The sequence below is a fragment of the Aquarana catesbeiana genome, linkage group LG04, assembly GCF_042186555.1.
Source record: "Aquarana catesbeiana isolate 2022-GZ linkage group LG04, ASM4218655v1, whole genome shotgun sequence".
Lineage (NCBI taxonomy): Eukaryota > Metazoa > Chordata > Amphibia > Anura > Ranidae > Aquarana > Aquarana catesbeiana.
The window spans coordinates 23,158,658-23,178,340 of NC_133327.1; the positions used below are offsets into that span (position 1 = coordinate 23,158,658).

The 19,683-nt window shown below is 43.9% G+C and overlaps 1 protein-coding gene across 1 annotated transcript in view; it reads right to left on the reverse strand.

Annotated features, from left to right (window-relative positions):
- Nucleotides 1-448: 448 nt before the first annotated feature.
- Nucleotides 449-19,683, reverse strand: part of LOC141139097 (alpha-1,4-N-acetylglucosaminyltransferase-like) — a 68,861-nt gene continuing 49,626 nt past the window's right edge. The window contains exon 3 of the mRNA XM_073624908.1: nt 449-1,036. Within this exon, the coding sequence (XP_073481009.1) occupies nt 449-1,036 (588 nt within the window). The remainder of the gene's footprint in view (nt 1,037-19,683) is intronic.

Here is a 19,683-nt window from a genome sequence, read left to right on the forward strand (position 1 = left end):
GTGAGCCAATCACACAAGAAATGACATTTATGGGTGTGCGCTGTACACTGTTGGTATACAAATTGCTCCAAGAAATGTAATTTCCTGCTTGTGTGATTGGCTCACAGATTTTCACAGAAGTCTGCATTATAAGTAATTTTTAGGGACCTCCTGCAATAGGAATGTTATTTTTGGCAAATACTCCCCAAGGGTTAAATCATTCTAAAGAGATACAGACACTGCAGTTTTTCTCATCAGAACAGGGAAAGTTCAGTTATAATGAACCAGACCCTTTCATTCTGAATATGTCTACAAGGGACATGGTGAAACAAACAGCAGAAAACAGTAGGGATCTACAATAAAGTTTGTTAAAATCCCTGCAATGTACATTAATCACCCAGAGGGGATTTTCTTTTTATTAACAAAAATTGAGTTACATTTTAAATGAGCCAAATACCCTTAATTTAAGTTACAGGTGAGTTTTCTCATTTCTCAAGATATATCCATAAGTAATAGGGCACTGTTTCTGGTAGAGATGTTCCACCAATGTGTTGCTTCCAGGTACCATGGATTTACCTTCTTTATTCATGAAATTCCAAAGATGTAATGCATAGGAATCATTAAATGTTGGCAAATCCTGCCAGACTTCAAAGTACCTTCTCCATGCTGGATACGGGATGGGGTAGAAACGTTGAGGATGAAAATAACTGATGTTTCCACACATAACTTCATCCGTAGAGGTAAATACCGGCATGCCACACAATTTATTCCCAACACGAGTGAAAACCCCCGGCCCTTGGTGTCCCCATATTTCTCCCCTGTAGTTCTCAACAAAGTTTTCCATAAACTGCCACGCCAACTGGTAATGTGAGGAGAGGCCAAAAACACCATTGCTAATACTTGTGACTTCCTGGACTGCTAGAAAATGGTCCTGGGGTATTGGATGAAGTGAGATGACATCAGTATCCATGTAAATTCCACCATATTTCCACATTAGAGCAAGCCTACAGGCATCTGAGCTAACATGGGTCCAGTAGACTTCTTTTTCAGGGTTTACCTGGTAATTCAGAAAAGTACAGCATTTCATGACATCATGACATTAGCAATTTTTTTTCACATTTAAAATACCATGTTAATTACCCTCCCTCTGCCCCTTTTCTCACTTCTCTGTTACAGCTTGTGGGTGGCCACCCTGTTTGCCTGGGCATTGGCCTGGCTCTGACTTATGGTAGTTTATTTACTTTATTTTGTGTTCTGTGTGTTTTTTCCTTTTTTTCTTGGTGTGGTGTTTTAGTTGTTTATTTTACATTTTCTATTTTTTTTTTTAAGAAAAAAAAAACATAGCATAATGAGGCTAATGAGGGGTAATTGAATGGGGCTTCTGTAACTAGGGATAAACTGAAGGTGTGTGGGTTCTGTTCAAGGCAGATTTGCAGAACATGAGTAAAGTATGGATGCCATATCTGCACCCTACTTCTAAGGTAATAGGCAAGAGATTGTTAAACATGGGGGGTGCTGGGGAAAATGTACCAAAAGCAAAAACATGTTTTCTAAACTTACGTTTGGTGGAGAGTAGCAATTTAAAAAAAAAATTAACAAACTCTAAATAAGGTGCCTGGGTGATGCCCTTAAAGTGGTTGTAAAGGCTGAAGTTGTTTTTACCTTCATGCACTCTATGCACAAAGGTAAAAAACCTTCTGTGTGTTGCTCCCCCCACAGGCCCCCTAATACTCACCTGAGCCCCCTCTCAATCCAGCGATGTGCACAAGAGCCTTGGCTGTCCAGAGACTCCCTCTCCTCTTTGGCTGAGACAGCAGCGGGAGCCAATGGCAATCACAGTCAGTGAGAGATTATGGCGGCCTTATAGATGCATAGAGCAGGGCTCGGGATAGAGCACACACTAGTGCCCTCATAGCAAGCAGCCTGCTATTGGGGGCATTGGTCAAGAGGGAAGAGCCATTAGCACCAGCAGGGGAATCCGAGAAGAGAAAGATCAGGGCTGCTCTGTGCAAAACCACTGCATAGAGCAGGTAAGTCCAACATGTTTGTTATTTAAAAAAAAAAAACAGCAAACAAACTTTTTATACCACTTTACCCTGCCTGTGAAGTGGCACATCTGTACAATGTATACAGCCTACTACTACAGTTTGGCCTAAGCATGAGTTTGAGCCAATAATTGGCTGTTCACCGCATTTAGGGAACAAGTAAATTTGCAGGGTGTTCGGCAGGTGTTCGCCCCGCTGAACACCCTGCAATGCACTGCGTGCTGCACAGTGTATTTTGTGCCCTGCTTGGGCAAAGCTTTGGGTAAAAGCTGGTTGTTAAGGAGCGGGGCCAGGAGGCCGACCGTGGCGTCCTTAACAACCAATGAGTCATCAGCTACAATGGGCTTCCCCGTTAACAGCTGAATAGAAAAAAAAAACATTTGCCGGTAAAACAACAGTAAAACAAAAATGGCGGGGGGTCGCCCCCAAATCCATACCAGACCCTTAGCCGAGCATGCAGCCTGGCAGATCAGCAAAGGGGTGGGGGGGGGGGAGCAAGCGCAACCCCACCTGAACCATACCAGGCCACATGCCCTCAATATAGGGAGGAGGGTGGTTGCTTTGAACCTCCCACCCCAAAGCACCTTGTCCCTATGTTGATGGGGACAAGGGTCTCTTCCCCACAACTCTGGGCTGTGGTTGTGGGGGTCTGCGAATGGGGCCCCCAGATCCCAGCACCCCATTCACCAAAAAAGTGTCAAAAAGTAATAAAAACACAGACAGTTTTTACAATTAAGGTTTGTTCTTGGATAGAAAACTGGTTACAGGGGTGTGTCCAAAGGGTAGTGATAAATAACGTGTACTCAGACTGGTCTGGAGTGGTAAGTGGGAGGGGACATGACAGCGATTTACAGATACCTCAATGGTGACCCCAGAATAGGAAAAAAGCTATTCAATCTCAGGGGTTGTAAGAGGATACGGGGCCACACAATGAGATTGGAGGAGGAGTGGTTTAATCGTAAACAGCACAGTGGATTTTCACTGTCAGGGTGGTAAGAACTCTCTTCCACAAGTGGTGGTGTCAGTGGGGAGCATTGGTATTTTTAAAAGACTCTTGGATGCGCATCTTAAAGAACACAACGTACAGGGATATGGGAAATGATTATCAATGCATACACCTACACAGGTTGAACTGGATGGACTGTTGTCTTTATTCAACCTTACCTACTATGTAACTATGTAACAGATACTATATTAAAAAAATTAAAATACAGTGTCCCCTGTTGTAAATCCATCATGAATCACGCACCCAGAAAAAAAAACAACGCTCTGCATTCATTGACAGCCGACCTTCGAATGCATCCTCTGCTGTTTGACAGTTCTTATGTAGGTAAGGGTGGGGCCACCTGGCAAAATCACCTGGTGGCGTCGCCCTCTTGGGTCTCCGGCCCAGCTTGCACTAGTCCGTGACATCACAAGGGGGAGGCGGTGCCACCAACGACGAGTCAATTTAAATGTGATTTAAATGTCATTTTTGCTGCAGCATATTCTATTTGTAAACAAAGAGGCAGGGGACTCTCTTCATCTATACCAGATCCTTATCCTGGATAAGGGTCTGATATACTGTAGATGTTAATGGGGGACCTCCACACTAAACACATTGTGGCTTTCACCCTAAAAATACATGGCAGACCCTTATCCTTGATGAGGGTCTGGTATGAATGAAATAGGGGACCCCATGCAATGAAGTCTGGTAGCAACCATTAACAGGAAGGAAGCTGTCATGGCTAGCAGCATTATTTCTACAGTTCCTATGTGAAAGAGGTGGTTGAGAGCCACTCTAATATATATTTATTGTTTTGCGTTATTATTCCTTTACATATATTGTTGCTCTGAAGTTAGAAGTAAGAGGGATGTTTCTACTAAGAAGATGGAAGTCTTGTTTAGGTTTGTGTCAACCACAAAGCTACTGCCTCAATCAAAGTGATGTGATAGCCTGTGTAGTGTTAAAAACGCTGTTATAAAAACTGTCTGAACATTGACAGGTGAGAAATGCTATGAATAACTGTATGTACATGGGTGAGGTGTTTGGCATGGCTTGGATTGGTAATATCCTATGGGAGGGCTAGATCTTAAATGTATACTCTAAATATGCTGTAACAGGACCAATAAATCGAACAGTGTGTAGATCTAATCTGTGTTAATTCACTTTTATATATACACTGTTCCCTGCACAGATCTGGGTGTGATGAACGGAGACGTGCCGGCAATAAAAATAAGGTAAGATTAACAATAATAAGGTGATAGATAGGACTAGAGTTTGTAGGATCCAGAAGTATCAAATCAGTTTGGTGGCAGTGGTTAAAAACTCAGGTTTGGTAGGGACTTAGGTTAAAAGAGTTAATTATTAACTACTTGCTGCCCGCCGTATAGCAAAATGATGGCGGCAAAATGGTTTAGTTATCCTGATCGGACGTCATATGATGTGATCAGAAAAACAGAGCCGAAACGTGCCCGCGGGGGTGCGCACCGCAGCGTTCGGAGGTACTGTGTGTCAGTCTGACACACTGCAACTTCAATCGTGGTATAAAGCCTCTGACAGAGGTTTATACCACGTAATCCGCTGTGACCAATCATAGCTGAAAAATCGCATGAACCAGGAAGTGCCGGTAAATGGCTTTCCTCGGTTAACACTGTCAGAGGGGGGTCTGTGCTGATAAGCAGCACATTGATTATCAGCACAGCCCCCATCAAAAGGTGCCCATCAGCTGCCAATCAGTGCCCATCCCCTGCCAGCATGCCCCCCTTCATAAAGCCTGTCAGTGCCCAAAAAATGCAGATCGGTGCCCACAACAGTGTCCAAAAAAGTTCCAATCAGTGCCCCATCGGTAATGGCTGTCAGTGCCCTATCAAAGTGCCAATCAGTGCCACTCAGTAAAGCCTGTCAGTAGCTCCTCATCAGTGCTGCCTACCCAGTGCCACCTATCAGTGCCCATCAGTGCCCATAAGTGCTGCCTATCAGTGCCCATCAGTGCCGCCTATCAGTGCTGCCTATCAGTGCCCATCAGTTGTTTTTCTCAAAATTGTTGATCTTTTTTCGTTTATAGCAGATGTGATCAAATACCACAAAAAGAAAGCTCTATTTGTGGGAATAAAATGAAAAACATTTAGTTTGGGTACAGTGTTACATAGTTACATAGTTACATAGTAGGTGAGGTTGAAAAAAGACACAAGTCCATCAAGTCCAACCTATGTGTGTGATTATGTGTCAGTATTACATTACATATCCCTGTATGTTGCGGTCATTCAAGTGATTATCTAATAGTTTCTTGAAGCTATCAATGCTCCCCGCTGAGACCACCACCTTGCCGCTCTTACAGTAAAGAACCCTCTACATAGTTTAAGGTTAAACCTCTTTTCTTCTAATTGTAATGAGTGGCCACGAGTCTTATTAAACTCTCTTCTGCGAAAAAGTTTTATCCCTATTGTGGGGTCACCAGTACAGTATTTGTAAATTGAAATCATATCCCCTCTCAAGCGTCTCTTCTCCAGAGAGAATAAGTTCAGTGCTCGCAACCTTTCCTCATAACTAAGATCCTCCAGACCCTTTATTAGCTTTGTTGCCCTTCTTTGTACTCGCTCCATTTCCAGTACATCCCTCCTGAGGACTGGTGCCCAGAACTGGACAGCATACTCCAGGTGCGGCCGGACCAGAGTCTTGTAGAGCGGGAGAATTATCGTTTTATCTCTGGAGTTGATCCCCCTTTTAATGCATGCCAATATTCTGTTTGCTTTATTAGCAGCAGCTTGGCATTGCATGCCATTGCTGAGCCTATCATCTACTAGGACCCCAAGGTCATTTTCCATCCTAGATTCCCCCAGAGGTTCTCCCCCTAGTGTATAGATTGCATTCATATTTTTGCCACCCAAATGCATTATTTTGCATTTTTCTACATTGAACCTCATTTGCCATGTAGTCGCCCACCCCATTAATTTGTTCAGGTCTTTTTGCAAGATTTCCACATCCTGCGGAGAAGTTATTGCCCTGCTTAGCTTAGTATCGTCTGCAAATACAGAGATTGAACTGTTTATCCCATCCTCCAGGTCGTTTATGAACAAATTAAATAGGATTGGTCCCAGCACAGAACCCTGGGGAACCCCACTACCCACCCCTGACCATTCTGAGTACTCCCCATTTATCACCACCCTCTGAACACGCCCTTGTAGACAGTTTTCAATCCATGTACTCACCCTATGGTCCATGCCAACGCACCTTATTTTGTACAGTAAACGTTTATGGGGAACTGTGTCAAATGCTTTTGCAAAATCCAGATACACCACGTCTACGGGCCTTCCTTTATCTAGATGGCAACTCACCTCTTCATAAAAGGTTAATAGATTGGTTTTGCAAGAACGATTCTTCATGAATCCATGCTGATTACTGCTAATGATATCATTCTTATTACTAAAATCTTGTATATAGTCCCTTATCATGCCCTCCAAGAGTTTACATACTATTGATGTTAGGCTAACTGGTCTGTAATTCCCAGGGATGCTTTTTGGGCCCTTTTTAAATATTGGTGCTACATTGGCTTTTCTCCAATCAGCTGGTACCATTCCAATCAATAGACTGTCTGTAAAAATTAGGAACAACGGTCTGGCAATCACCTGACTGAGTTCCCTAAGTACCCTCGGATGCAAGCCATCTGGTCCCGGTGATTTATTAATGTTAAGTTTCTCAAGTCTAATTTTAATTCCGTCCTTTGTTAACCATGTAGGTGCTTCTTGTGTTGTGTCATGAGGATAAACACTGCAGTTTTGGTTACTGAAGCCCCCCGATTCACTCGTGAAGACTGAGGAGAACAATAAATTCAATACCTTTGCCATCTCCCCATCCTTTGTAACCAGATGTCCTTCCTCATTCTTTATGGGGCCAATATTGTCTGTCCTCCCTTTTTTACTGTTTACATACTTAAAGAATTTCTTGGGATTTTTTTTGCTCTCCTCCGCTATGTGTCTTTCATGTTCTATCTTAGCCGTCCTAATTGCACCCTTACATTTCTTATTGCATTCTTTATAAAGTCTGAATGCTGAGGATGATCCCTCAACCTAGTATTTTTTGAAGGCCTTCTCCTTTGCTTTTATATGCATTTTTACATTGGAGTTAAGCCATCCAGGATTTTTGTTCGCTCTTTTAAATTTATTACCCAATGGGATACATTGGCTAATGCCCTTATTTAATATGCTCTTAAAGCAAACCCATCTCTCCTCCGTATTCTTTGTTCCTAATATTTTATCCCAATTTATGCCTTTTAGCAAGGTTTGTAGTTTAGGGAAGTTGGCTCTTTTGAAATTCAGTGTCTTTGTGTTCCCTTCATGTTTCCTATTTGTGTGATTTATACTGAAATTAATTGACCTGTGATCGCTGTTACCTAAATTGCCCCGTATTTCCACATCTGTGATCCGGTCTGTATTGTTGGTAATCAGTAGATCCAGTAATGTTTTATTTCTAGTTGGTGCGTCTACCATCTGACCCATAAAATTGTCCTGCAAGACATTAAGGAACTGGCGAGCCTTAAATGAATGCGCGGTTCCCTCCGCCCAGTCTATGTCTGGATAATTAAAATCCCCCATTATGATAACACTTCCCATCCTTGCTGCTAATCCAATTTGTGATAGGAGATCCGTCTCCACTTCCTCCCTCAGGTTAGGGGGCCTATAGCATACTCCCAGTATTATTTTCCCCTTAGCTTCATCCCTTTGGAGCTCTACCCATAAAGATTCCACCTCCTCCCTAGCTCCCTCAGTGATGTCATCTCTCACATTCACTTGTACATTATTCTTGATATATAGGCATACCCCTCCCCCTTTTTTACCCTCTCTATCCTTGCGGTATAGGGTATACCCTTGAATGTTTGCCAGCCAATCATGAGAGCTGTTGAAACAGGTCTCTGAAATTCCCACAAAATCCAAATCCTCCTTGCACAACAGTATCTCTAGTTCACCCATCTTGTCCGCCATGCTCCTGGCATTAGTGAACATGCCACATAGTTTAGACCGGTCGCATATTGTCCTCGTATTGGGTGTTTCAAGATTGCAACTAGGACTTGCTACTATACTCACCTTGTGTTTTTGTGCTTTGGTTAACCTACCACTAATGCCCCCAATACTACCCTCTGGAATATCTTCCGTGCTGGCTATCACTGTCTCTGGACCCTCCCCCCCCCATCGCCTAGTTTAAAAACCCCTCTAACTTTTTGGCCATCTTCATTCCCAGCAGATCTGCACCCTCCTCATTTAGGTGCAGTCCGTCCCTTCTATAGTACCGGTTACCGACTGAGAAGTCGGCCCAGTCCTCCAGGAACCCAAACCCCTCCTTACTACACCAGCTCTTCAGCCACTTGTTTACTTCCCTAATCTCCCTCTGCCTTTCTGGTGTGGCTCGATGTACCGGTAGTATTCCTGAGAACACTACCTTGGAGGTATTTTTCCTCAATTTAGCACCTAAATCCCTAAAATCGTTCTTTAGGACACTCCATCTGCCTCTGACTTTGTCATTGGTGCCAACGTGCACCATGACAGCCGGGTCTTCCCCAGCCCCTTCCAGTAATCTGTCCACAAGATCCGTGATGTGCCGAACCCGAGTGCCCGGTAGACAACATGCTGTTCGGCGCTTCAGGTCTTGGTTACAGATTGCCCTCTCTGTCCTTCTAAGAATTGAGTCCCCTACCACCAGAATCTGTCTTTCCTTTCCCTTTGCTGCCCCCCCACTCTCACTGGAGGAGTTCTTCCCCTGGCAGCTAGGAGAGTCCCTCATCTCCAACAGTGCTGGTCCCTGACTGGTTTCACCAATGTCACTCAATGGAGCGTACTTATTGGGATGCTCCAGTCCTGGATCGGCCTCTCTGGCACTTCCCCCTCTACCCCTCCTGACTGTCACCCATCTACTCTTTGCTAGTGCCTGCACCTCTTTGTCTCCAGCCGCCTCTGTGCTGGCCCCTGCCGGCACCTGCCGTGTACGTTCCTGGCTCACCTTTAGTATGGAGGGACTTCTCAGTGCTGACAGTTGCTTCCCCAGATTCAGAACCTGGGCTTCCATGGAAACAATGTGCTTACATTTTGCACAGCAGTATTCGCCCTCGATCGGATGATCAAGGAACGCATACATGCGGCAAGATGTACAAAGTCGCCTCTCCACACCCGCCGGGCATCGTACCTATTGAATATAGTGAGGATTTGGGGATTTTACCCTGTCCAAATTACCTAAAAGCTAGCTTCCTGGCACTAATACTCAAGACAATACACAGGTACACAACAAGACAATACACAGGTACACAACAAGACAATACACAGGTACACAACAAGACAATACATAGGTACTCACAGACCTACGTGCACTCGCAATACACAAGTATACAGTACACAATACACAAGTACTAACGATCCACACACACTACTCAGACAACACTCAGATACTCACACTACACAGGTACTATGTCCCCTGTTATAACCTCCTGTTTTAAACTCTGGTTTTTTAACTCCCACTTATTCCAGCTCCACTTACACCAAGTTCCACAGCTTCAGACTGAGCACACTCAGACTGAGTCCTACAACCAGTTAAATAGGCACCTGTGAGCAATTAACCACACCCCTTAATTGATGGAACCAGAGAAAAAAAAAAGCTATTTAAAAAGTGACAGCAAAAGGCAAATTAAAAACTAAAAGGAAAAGCCCCAAAAATGCAACCCAGTAAACAAACAGCAAACACACAGCAAACAAACAGCAAGCAAACAGCAAGACTTGTACACTCTAACTCTGGTTTTTTAACTCCCACTTATTCCAGCTCCACTTACACCAAGTTCCACAGCTTCAGACTGAGCACGCTCAGACTGAGTCCTACAACCAGTTAAATAGGCACGTGTGAGCAATTAACCACACCCCTTAATTGATGGAACCAGAGAGAAAAAAAAAAAGCTATTTAATAAGTGACAGCAAAAGGCAAATTAAAAACTAAAAGGAAAAGCCCCAAAAATGCAACCCAGTAAACAAACAGCAAACAAACAGCAAACAAACAGCAAGCAAACAGCAAGACTTGTACACTCTAACTCTGTTTTTTTAACTCCCACTTATTCCAGCTCCACTTACACCAAGTTCCACAGCTTCAGACTGAGCACGCTCAGACTGAGTCCTACAACCAGTTAAATAGGCACGTGTGAGCAATTAACCACACCCCTTAATTGATGGAACCAGAGAGAAAAAAAAAAAGCTATTTAAAAAGTGACAGCAAAAGGCAAATTAAAAACTAAAAGGAAAAGCCCCAAAAATGCAACCCAGTAAACAAACAGCAAACAAACAGCAAACAAACAGCAAGCAAACAGCAAGACTTGTACACTCTAACTCTGTTTTTTTAACTCCCACTTATTCCAGCTCCACTTACACCAAGTTCCACAGCTTCAGACTGAGCACGCTCAGACTGAGTCCTACAACCAGTTAAATAGGCACCTGTGAGCAATTAACCACACCCCTTAATTGATGGAACCAGAGAAAAAAAAAGCTATTTAAAAAGTGACAGCAAAAGGCAATTAAAATTGCATGACTGAGTAATTGTCATTCAAAGTGCGACAGCGCTGAAAGCTAAAAAATGTTCTGGGCAGGAAGGGTGGAAAGTGCCTGGTATTGAAATGGTTAAAAGAGAAAAAGTTGTTTTGCTTGAGTATTTTTGGTTGGGAGGGGATGCCGCCGCTAAGGTGACTAAATTGTTTAACTACTGAATTGCACCTGGGTCCCCCCCCCTACTAGGACAGACGCCTCCAAAGAAGTTGCGTACTGTTTGGTGTGGCAGCCTGAGACTTCTATATTGTTGTGCCCAGGTTGGCCTTAAGCATTGGGGTAACGCTGTAAAAGTGTACAGCATTGGTGCTCAAGGGTTATGGAGCCCGGGCAGGTAGGGACTTAGTTAGAAATGGGGACAAAAGTAAATTCGGGATCTCCCTTCTACACACCCAGATATCGTGACAGTGGGAAGTGCTTTTATATGTACATTTGCATAATCTGCTAAGTTTTCCTTACAGGATGAAATAATATCAAGGTAAGGGGGAGATCTCAAATTTATCTTTGGCATCACGTAAGGTGTTAAAAAAACTGAGAAAAGGAAGAAAAACTCTATTGTTATGGAGAAAGGGGTTTTAGCTGTGCGATCTAAGCTTAAAGCGGAGGTCCACCGAAAAAAAAATATATTAAAAGCCAGCAGCTACAAACACTGCAGCTGCTGACTTTTAATATATGGACACTTACCTGTCCAGGGAGCCCGCAATGTCGGCAGCCGAACCAGGTCTGTCCGTCGGCTCTCGGCTGCTGCCGCCGCCATCCTCGTTAAGGGAATCAGGAAGTGAAGCCGTGCGGCTTCACTTCCTGGTTCCCTACTGCGCATGCGCGAGTCGCACTGCGCATCCTCACTGGTCCCTGCTGTTTTCTGGGACCCGTGTGTCTCCCAGAAGACAGCGGGGGAGGACAGAGTAGGCGCTGGAAGTGGCATAGGTCTATCTATGCCAGGAAGTGGGAGAAAATACCTGTATTAGACAGGTATCTGCTCCCCCCTCCCCCCTGAAAGGTGCCAAATGTGACACCAGAGGGGGGGAGGATTCCAAAAAGTGGAAGTTCCATTTTTGGGTGGAACTCCACTTTAAAGCATTAACTTACATACAAAAGATTATAGCTAAAGTGACAGCCAGAATTCAGAGGGAGATGATAAAGATTAAAGAGGAGGACAATTCTTTAATTATAGTACCTCAGCACTCAGGTGCTGGAACTCAGGTAGCTTATCCCTGATGACGTCAGAACGCACTTACGAAACCGGTCAGACGTACTTCTTTGGCCGTTCTTGAAGCGTTTTTGACTCCTATTATGGGAGTCACTTCAATCTGGTGAGTAGGCTGTGTGGCCGATGATGGTGGTGGATTACTGTTGTTTGATGCCTTGCTGAACCCCAGGAGGATTTATCCAGAAGTTTGATTTCATCACTATTTGAACATTTTTTGAACACATATTTTTTTTAATTTTTTGGAATTCAATTTTGAATTTGAACCGTTGCTTTCACTTGTTTTGGTTTTATTTTTAATTTTAATTTTTTTTATTTTCAATATGGTTATTTGTTGATTTCACTTAGTTGTTAGCTATTTATGAATATCACTATTGATATTATTTATACACTATAACATATGTTTTGGTTTACATTAGAGTGTGATTCTCCACTTGCACTTTACAAGGAGCGTGGTTTGTAATTAATCCGTTAATTATTGTCCTTTTATTTTTGTTATAACGTGCTGCTCCTCAATCAATCAATTTTACATGAATTAATTTTACATTAGTTTGTATCAGCTTCCATTTGCATGATTTGGTAGTTTCTACCATTTACTACATAAAAATTTTATAACAGGAAATTTTTTGCCTTCATTGATGTATGCTGATGAGGCGGCACTGATGGGCACCGATAGGTGGCAGTGATGGGCACTGATGGGTGGCAGTAATGGGCACTGATCAGTTACACTGATAGGCAGCACTGCTAGGCGGCACTGATTGGCACCACTGGTGGGCATTGATAGGTGGCACTTGTAGGCATTGATAGGTGGCACTCATGTGCATTGATAGGTGGCACTGGTGGGCACTGTTAGGTGGCAATGGCAGGTGGCACAGATGAGGCATAATTGCCTCTTCCTCTTTGGGACCGATGTCCCTTGCAGATGAGCCGGTGATCGGCTTTTTTTTCTCCTCATGCTATCAGCGTGAGGTGAAAAAAAAAACGATTACCGAGCTTTTGTTTACATCATGTGATCAGCTGACAGCTGATCACATAGTAAGGGGACGGGACCGGCCCCTTACTCGGATCGGTGATCACCCGAGTCTCATTTCACAAAAAAAGTGTAAAAATGGTCAAAATGACATGACACGGCTTGGGACAAGTCCTTTATTAAAAAATAAAAATCTCCCACAAAGTTGTCTTCTTCTTTTCTTGCTCTGCCGATGGACCGAAAAAGAAAAAAAAAACCCGCATGCCACCACCGGTGTGACGTAAACGGGTGACCCCGCCCCCCTCTGACGCTATGGGGAAGCCATAGGGATGTCTCCGTGCGTCAGAGGGGGACGGGGTCACCCGACGACGTCACCGTGTGGCCCCACCCTCAGTTATAAAAGAACTGTCACCTGAGAGGGCGGTCATTACGAAGGGTGCCTCCCATGGAGGCGGATCGGTGGCGGCATGCAGGGTTTTGTTTTTTTCAGTCCATCGGCGGAGCAAGAGAAGAAGAAGAAGACTTCATGGGACATTTTTATTTTTTTTAATAAAGGACTTGTCCCAAGCCATGTCATGTCATTTTTACAATTTTCACACTTATTTTGTGAAATGGTAACGGGGTACAAATGTGCCCCTACCATTTCACAAAATAAGTGTGAAAATTGTAAAAATGACAATGGGGGGAGGCCGGGATCTAGGGGTCCCCTTGTTAAAGGGGGCTTCCAGATTCCAATAAGCCCCCCGCCCTCAGACCCCCAGGAGGGGGGTGCTCTCTCAGGAGGGTTCAGGCGGGGGGGCGCTCTCTTGCCACCCCTCTTTTCCTGCGGCCTGCCAGGTTGCGTGCTCGGATGAGGGTCTGGTATGGATTTTTAGGGGGACCCCTACGCAATTTTTTTTTTTTTGGTTCGGGGTTCCCCTTAATATTCATACCAGACCTGAAGGGCCTGGTAATGGACTGTGGGGGAATCCCATGCTGTTTTTTTCAATGACTTTTATGTGTATTGCTGGGACCAACAATTCATTATAACCGCGAGTACTTTTAAATGACTTTTTTTTCTTTAGAAATGTCATTTTGTGCAGGCACTGTTGTAAACACGGGAAACATGCGCCACTTTACAGGCATACTATAGACACCCCCCCGGTATGGAATTTAAAGGAATATTTCAATTTTATTGTTTTACTTTAAGCATTATTAAAATCACTGCTCCCGAAAAAACAGCCATTTTTAAAAAAAAATTTTGCATCCCCTGGGGCAGGACCCAGATCCCCAAACACTTTTTATTACAATAACTTGCATATAAGCCTTCGTGTCCCATAGACTTTAAGGGTGTTCGTGTGTTCGAACATATTTTTTGCCTGTTCGTATGTTCTGCTGTGACCGAACCGGGGGGGTGTTCGGCTCATTCCTACTCTGGAGAAATACAGGCTGCTCTGTAAAAAGATGGTGTGGTTGTTTTTTAAGGAGCACAATACGATGATACTTGAAAAAAAAAGAGCTGTATGGTCAAGGTGCCAGAAAGAAGCCTTTACTGTACAAGTTCCACAAAAAGCCTAGTTACAATATGCCCAACAACACCTTGACATGCCTCATTGGATTTGTGGTATTGGCGCAGTAAAGGCTTCCTTCTGGCAGCTGAACCATGAAGCTCTTTTTTGCTCAAGTGTCGTTGAATTGTGCTCTTTAAAAACAACCACACCGTCTTTTTGGAGAGAAGCCTGTATTTCTCCTGAGGTTACCTGTGGGTTTTTCTTTGTATCCTGAGCAATTCTTCCACCAGTTGTGGCTGCAAACTTTCTTGGTCTACCAGCCCTGGCATGGTAGCAAAAGAGTCCCTAATTTTCCATTTCTTATTAAGTGATTGAACAGTACTGACAGGCTTTGGATGTCTTGTTATATCCTTTTCCATCTCTATAAAGTTTCATTACCTTTTTACACAGGTCTTTTTGCTGTTCTTTTCTACTTCCTCATGGCTCAGTGTCTAGCCTGCTTAGTGCATCCTTGTGAGAGCTAACAAACTGATTGACTATTTATACAGAGACACTAATTGTGTGTTAAAAAGTCACAAATGTGGGAAATTAATCTTTAATTGCCATTTAACCTGTGTGTGCCACCTTCTGTGTCTGTACAAAGGCCAAACATTTCAGGGTATGTAAACTTTTTTTATCAGGGCCATTTGGGTGATTTCTGTTATTAGGATTTAAAAAGGATCCAAAAAAACTATGTGATAATAAATGGCTTCATGTGATTGTTATCCTTAAATAAAAGACAGTTTTTTGGCATGATCAGTCATATTTTCAATATTAATGCCAAGATTTCTAAATTTTTGCCAGGGTATGCAAACTTTTGAGCACGACTGTATATACAAAAGGTGTGAATAACTGAAAAGGGGAACATTAAGAAGAATGTTCTACTGTACTGAAAAAATACAGTTTTAACTTATTATTACAGTCAAAGTATGACTTTAACCACTTCAGCCCCGGAAGGATTTACCCCCTTCCTGACCAGAGCACTGATTCGGCACTGCGTCACTTTAACTGACAATTGCGCGGTCGTGCGATGTTGTATCCAAACAAAAGTGAAGTCTATTTTTTCCTACAAATAGAGCTTTCTTTCAGTGGTATTTGATCACATCTGCAGTTTTAAACAAAAAAAGAGCGAACAAAAACAAACAAAAATTTTTTGAAAAAAACGCAATATTTTTTACTTTTTGCTATAATAAATATCCCCAAAAAATATATAACAAACATAGAGCAAACTAGCTTTACAAATTTCTTTCTCAGTTTAGGCCAATATGTATTCTTCTACATATATTTAGTAAAAAAAAATGCAATAATCGTATATTGATTGGTTTATGCAAAAGTTATAGCATTTACAAAATAGGGGATAGATTTATGGCATTTTTATTATAATTTTATTAGTAATGGCAGTGATCTGCAATTATTATCGTGACTGCGACATTATGGCGGACACATCGGACTCTTTTGACACTATTTTGGGACCATTGTCATTTATACAGCGATCAGTGCTATAAAAATGCACTGATTACTGTATAAATGACACTGGCAGGGAAGGGGTTAAACACTAGGGGGCGATCAAGGGGTTAAATGTGTCCTAGGGAGTGATTCTAACTGTGGAGGGGATGGGCTACCATTGACATGACAGCAATCACTGCTCCTGATTAGAGATGAGCTTCGAGTTTGAGTCGAACCCATGTTCGACTCGAACATCGCATGTTCGACCGTTCGTCGAATTACGAACGATATGGGCCGTTCGCGTCAAATTCGAGTGGCGCGTCACGGCCCATAATTCACTGCGGCATTGCAGTGCATTGCTGGCTGATGATTGGCCAAGCATGCACTATGACCCGCATGCTTGGCCAATCACAGCGCCACCTGTACAGAGAGCCATAATTGGCCAAAGCCGGCTCAGGGGGTTTAGTACACGTCCCACATGATATAAGGCCACCTGCACGTCAGCCCTGTGCAGTGTGTTCCGGCATTGAGAGAGAGAGAGAGAGAGAGAGAGAGAGAGAGAGAGAGAGAGAGAGAGAGAGTGTCATTTGATTTAAGTTAGATAGAGTAGGCAGGCAAGTTAGTTAGCTGCACTTACAGTGTATTGTGTATATATGTGCATCCTAGATGTTGTGTATATATATATATATATATATATATATATATATATATATATATATATATATATATATTTATTTATTTATTAGGGATGAGACGAACACCCCCCTCGGTTCGGTTCGCACCGGAACCTGCGAACGGACCGAAAATTTGCACGAACGTTAGAACCCCATTGACTTCTATGGGACTCGAATGTTCAAAATCAAAAGTGCTCATTTTAAAGGCTAATTTGCATGGTATTGTCCTAAAAAGGGTTTGGGGACCCGGGTCCTGCCCCAGGGGACATGTATCGATGCAAAAAAACTTTTAAAAATGGCCGTTTTTTCGAGAGCAGTGATTTTAATGATGCTTAAAGTAAAAAAAAAAGTAAAATATTCCTTTAAATATCGTACCTGGGGGTGTCTATAGTATGCCTGTAAAGTGGCGCGTGTTTCCCGTGCTTAGAACAGTCCCTGCACAAAATGTCACTTTTAAAGGAAAAAAAGTCATTTAAAACTGCTTGCAGCTTTAATGTAATGTCGGGTCCTGGCAATATGGATGAAAATCAGTGAGACAAATGGCATGGGTACCCCACAGTCCATTACCAGGCCCTTTGGGTCTTGTATGGATATTAAGGGGAACCCCGCACCCAAATTAAAAAAAGGAAAGGTGTGGAGCCACCAGGCCCTATATACTCTGAACAGCAGTATACAGGCGGTGCAAACAAGACAGGAACTGTAGGTTTGTTGTTAAAGCGGGGGTCTACCTACATCAACCTAAAAAAAAAAATATTAAAAGCCAGCAGCTACAAATACTGCAGCTGCTGACTTTTAATACATGGCTACTTACCTGTCCCAGAGTCCAGCGATGTTGGCAGGCGACGCCGAGAACCCGCTCGGTTCTCGGCAGCTGCCGCTGCCATCCTAGGTGAGGGAATCAGGAAGTCAAGCGTTGCGGCTTCACTTCCCGGTTCCCTACTGCGCATGCGTGAGTCGCGCTGCGCATCGTAACTGGTCCCCGCTATCTCCTGGGAGCTGTGTGTTTCCCAGGAGACAGGGCGGAGGGACAGGAAGAGGCATAGACTCCCATGGGAGTCTATGCCAGAAGTGGGTGCAAATACCTGTCTTAGACAGGTATCTGCACCCCCTCCCCCCTGAAAGGTGCCAAATGTGACACCGGAGGGGGGGAGGGTTCCGAAAAGCGGAAGTTCCATTTTTGTGTGGAACTCCGCTTTAAGTAGAATCTGTTTGTAATTTTGAATGGGTACATTTTTAACGTGTTTAGCTCCAGCCAAAAAATCTTTTTTAAGCTTTTTGGAAAACATAGGGAAGGGTTATCACCCCTGTGACATTTGTTTTGATGTCTATGCTCCTCTTTAGGCCTCTTTCACACGGATGATCCGTATGTCCGTTTTTCATCCATCCGTTTTCGGATGAAAAACGGACATACAGTCATCCCTATGGAGCGTCGGATGTCAGCGGTGACATGTCCGCTGACATCCGACCCCGCTCCGATCCGAAAAGTGTAACGGAGGAAAAACCTACTTTTCCCTCCGTTTTCGGATCGGATCGGATGACGACGGACACTACGGACCGTCATCATCCGATCCCCCCATAGGGGAGAGCGGCGCTCTGACAGGTCCGTCGCTGCACAGCGTGCAGCGATGCACCTGTCATCTTCCTGCTCAGCGGGGATCGGCGGAGCAATCCCCGCTGAGCCAGCGTGTGTTCACGGGGCGGATCATGACTGATCTGCCCCGTGTGAAAGAGGCCTTAGAAGATTTCACCTCACTTTTTGTCCCAATGACAAATGTTTTTTGAAAATTTGGGTTTTTTTGTGAAACAAGGATTGGTGATAAAGCATCAGTGGAAAGGAGAAATGTTTTTCCCGTATTAACTCTTAGAGGAGAGAATTTCCCTTCCTAGGGGTAGATTTAATCTCACTTCCTGTTGTCTCCTTCCGTTTGCAAGTAGGAGTCGTTTGTAAGTTGGATGTTTGAAAGTAAGGGCCTGCCCTATATACTCAGCAGAAATTTGGGCCTTAGGTGTTGTTGTGGCCACAACACTGTAAGTCCTCACAGGGCCCTGCTGTGAAATATTAGATCAAGAATTGTAATTACATGCCCCTGTTGAACAGGGGCAGAAAAATTGGGCCTTTGGTAGTGGTGGTGGTGCTGGTGCCACAACACTGTAAGTCCTCACAGTTACTCTTGGTGGGCACAGAAACGGGCCCTGCTGTGAAATATTAGATCAAGAATTGTAATTACATGCCCCTGTTGAACAAGGGCAGAAAAATTGGGCCTTTGGTGGTGGTGGTGGTGCTGGTGCCACAACACTGTAAGTCCTCACTCGCTCTTGGTGGGCGCAGAAATGGGCCCTGCTGTGAAATATTAGATCAAGAATTGTAATTACATGCCCCTGTTGAACAGGGGCTGAAAAATTGGGCCTTTGGTGGTGGTGGTGCTGGTGCCACAACACTGAAAGTCCTCACTCGCTCTTGGTGGGCACAGAAATGGGCCCTGCTGTGAAATATTAGATCAAGAATTGTAATTACATGCCCCTGTTGAACAGGAGCTGAAAAATTGGGCCTTAGGCACTGGTGCTTGTGCCACAACACTGCAACCCCTCACAGATACTATAGTTGGAATGCAGGAATGAGCCCTGCTGCAAAGTATTGCATCAAAAATTGTAATTACACGCCCCTGTTAAACAGGGGCTGAAAAATTGGGCCTTAGGCACTGGTGACGGCGCCCAGAACCAAAAATGTTCTTACAAGCTATCAGCGTGATCATTGAGGAGGAAGAGGATAATTACTGAGGATAGTCACTCAGCATAAGCATAGGCAGTCTTTGAAGGGATCTGAGATTTCAAAAAAAATTATTCGGTTACATCAGCATCAGGTGCTTGGTAGCTGGTGGTGACCCAAGACTGATTCATTTTTATGAAGGTCAGTCGATCGACCGAGTCGGTGGACAGACGCACCCTGTGATCAGTTACAAAGCCTCCAGCAGCACTGAATGTGCGTTCCGAAAGAACGCTGGATGCAGGACAGGCCAGTAGCTCAATTGCATATTGTGTAAGCTCTGGCCAGTGATCCATCCTCAAGACCCAGTAACCCAGAGGATTTTCCAAGTCAGATCTTGCCCCTAGGTATTCCTGCACCATGTAAAACAGACGCTGGCGATGGTTGCTGGAACCGATCATACCTTGGGGCTGCGGACTAAAAAATTGTCTGAACGCATCGGTCAGACGGACACCTTCTCCACCGCTCCTTCTTTGACTGACCGAAGCCTCAGCAACACGTTGTCCAGAAACAGGAGTT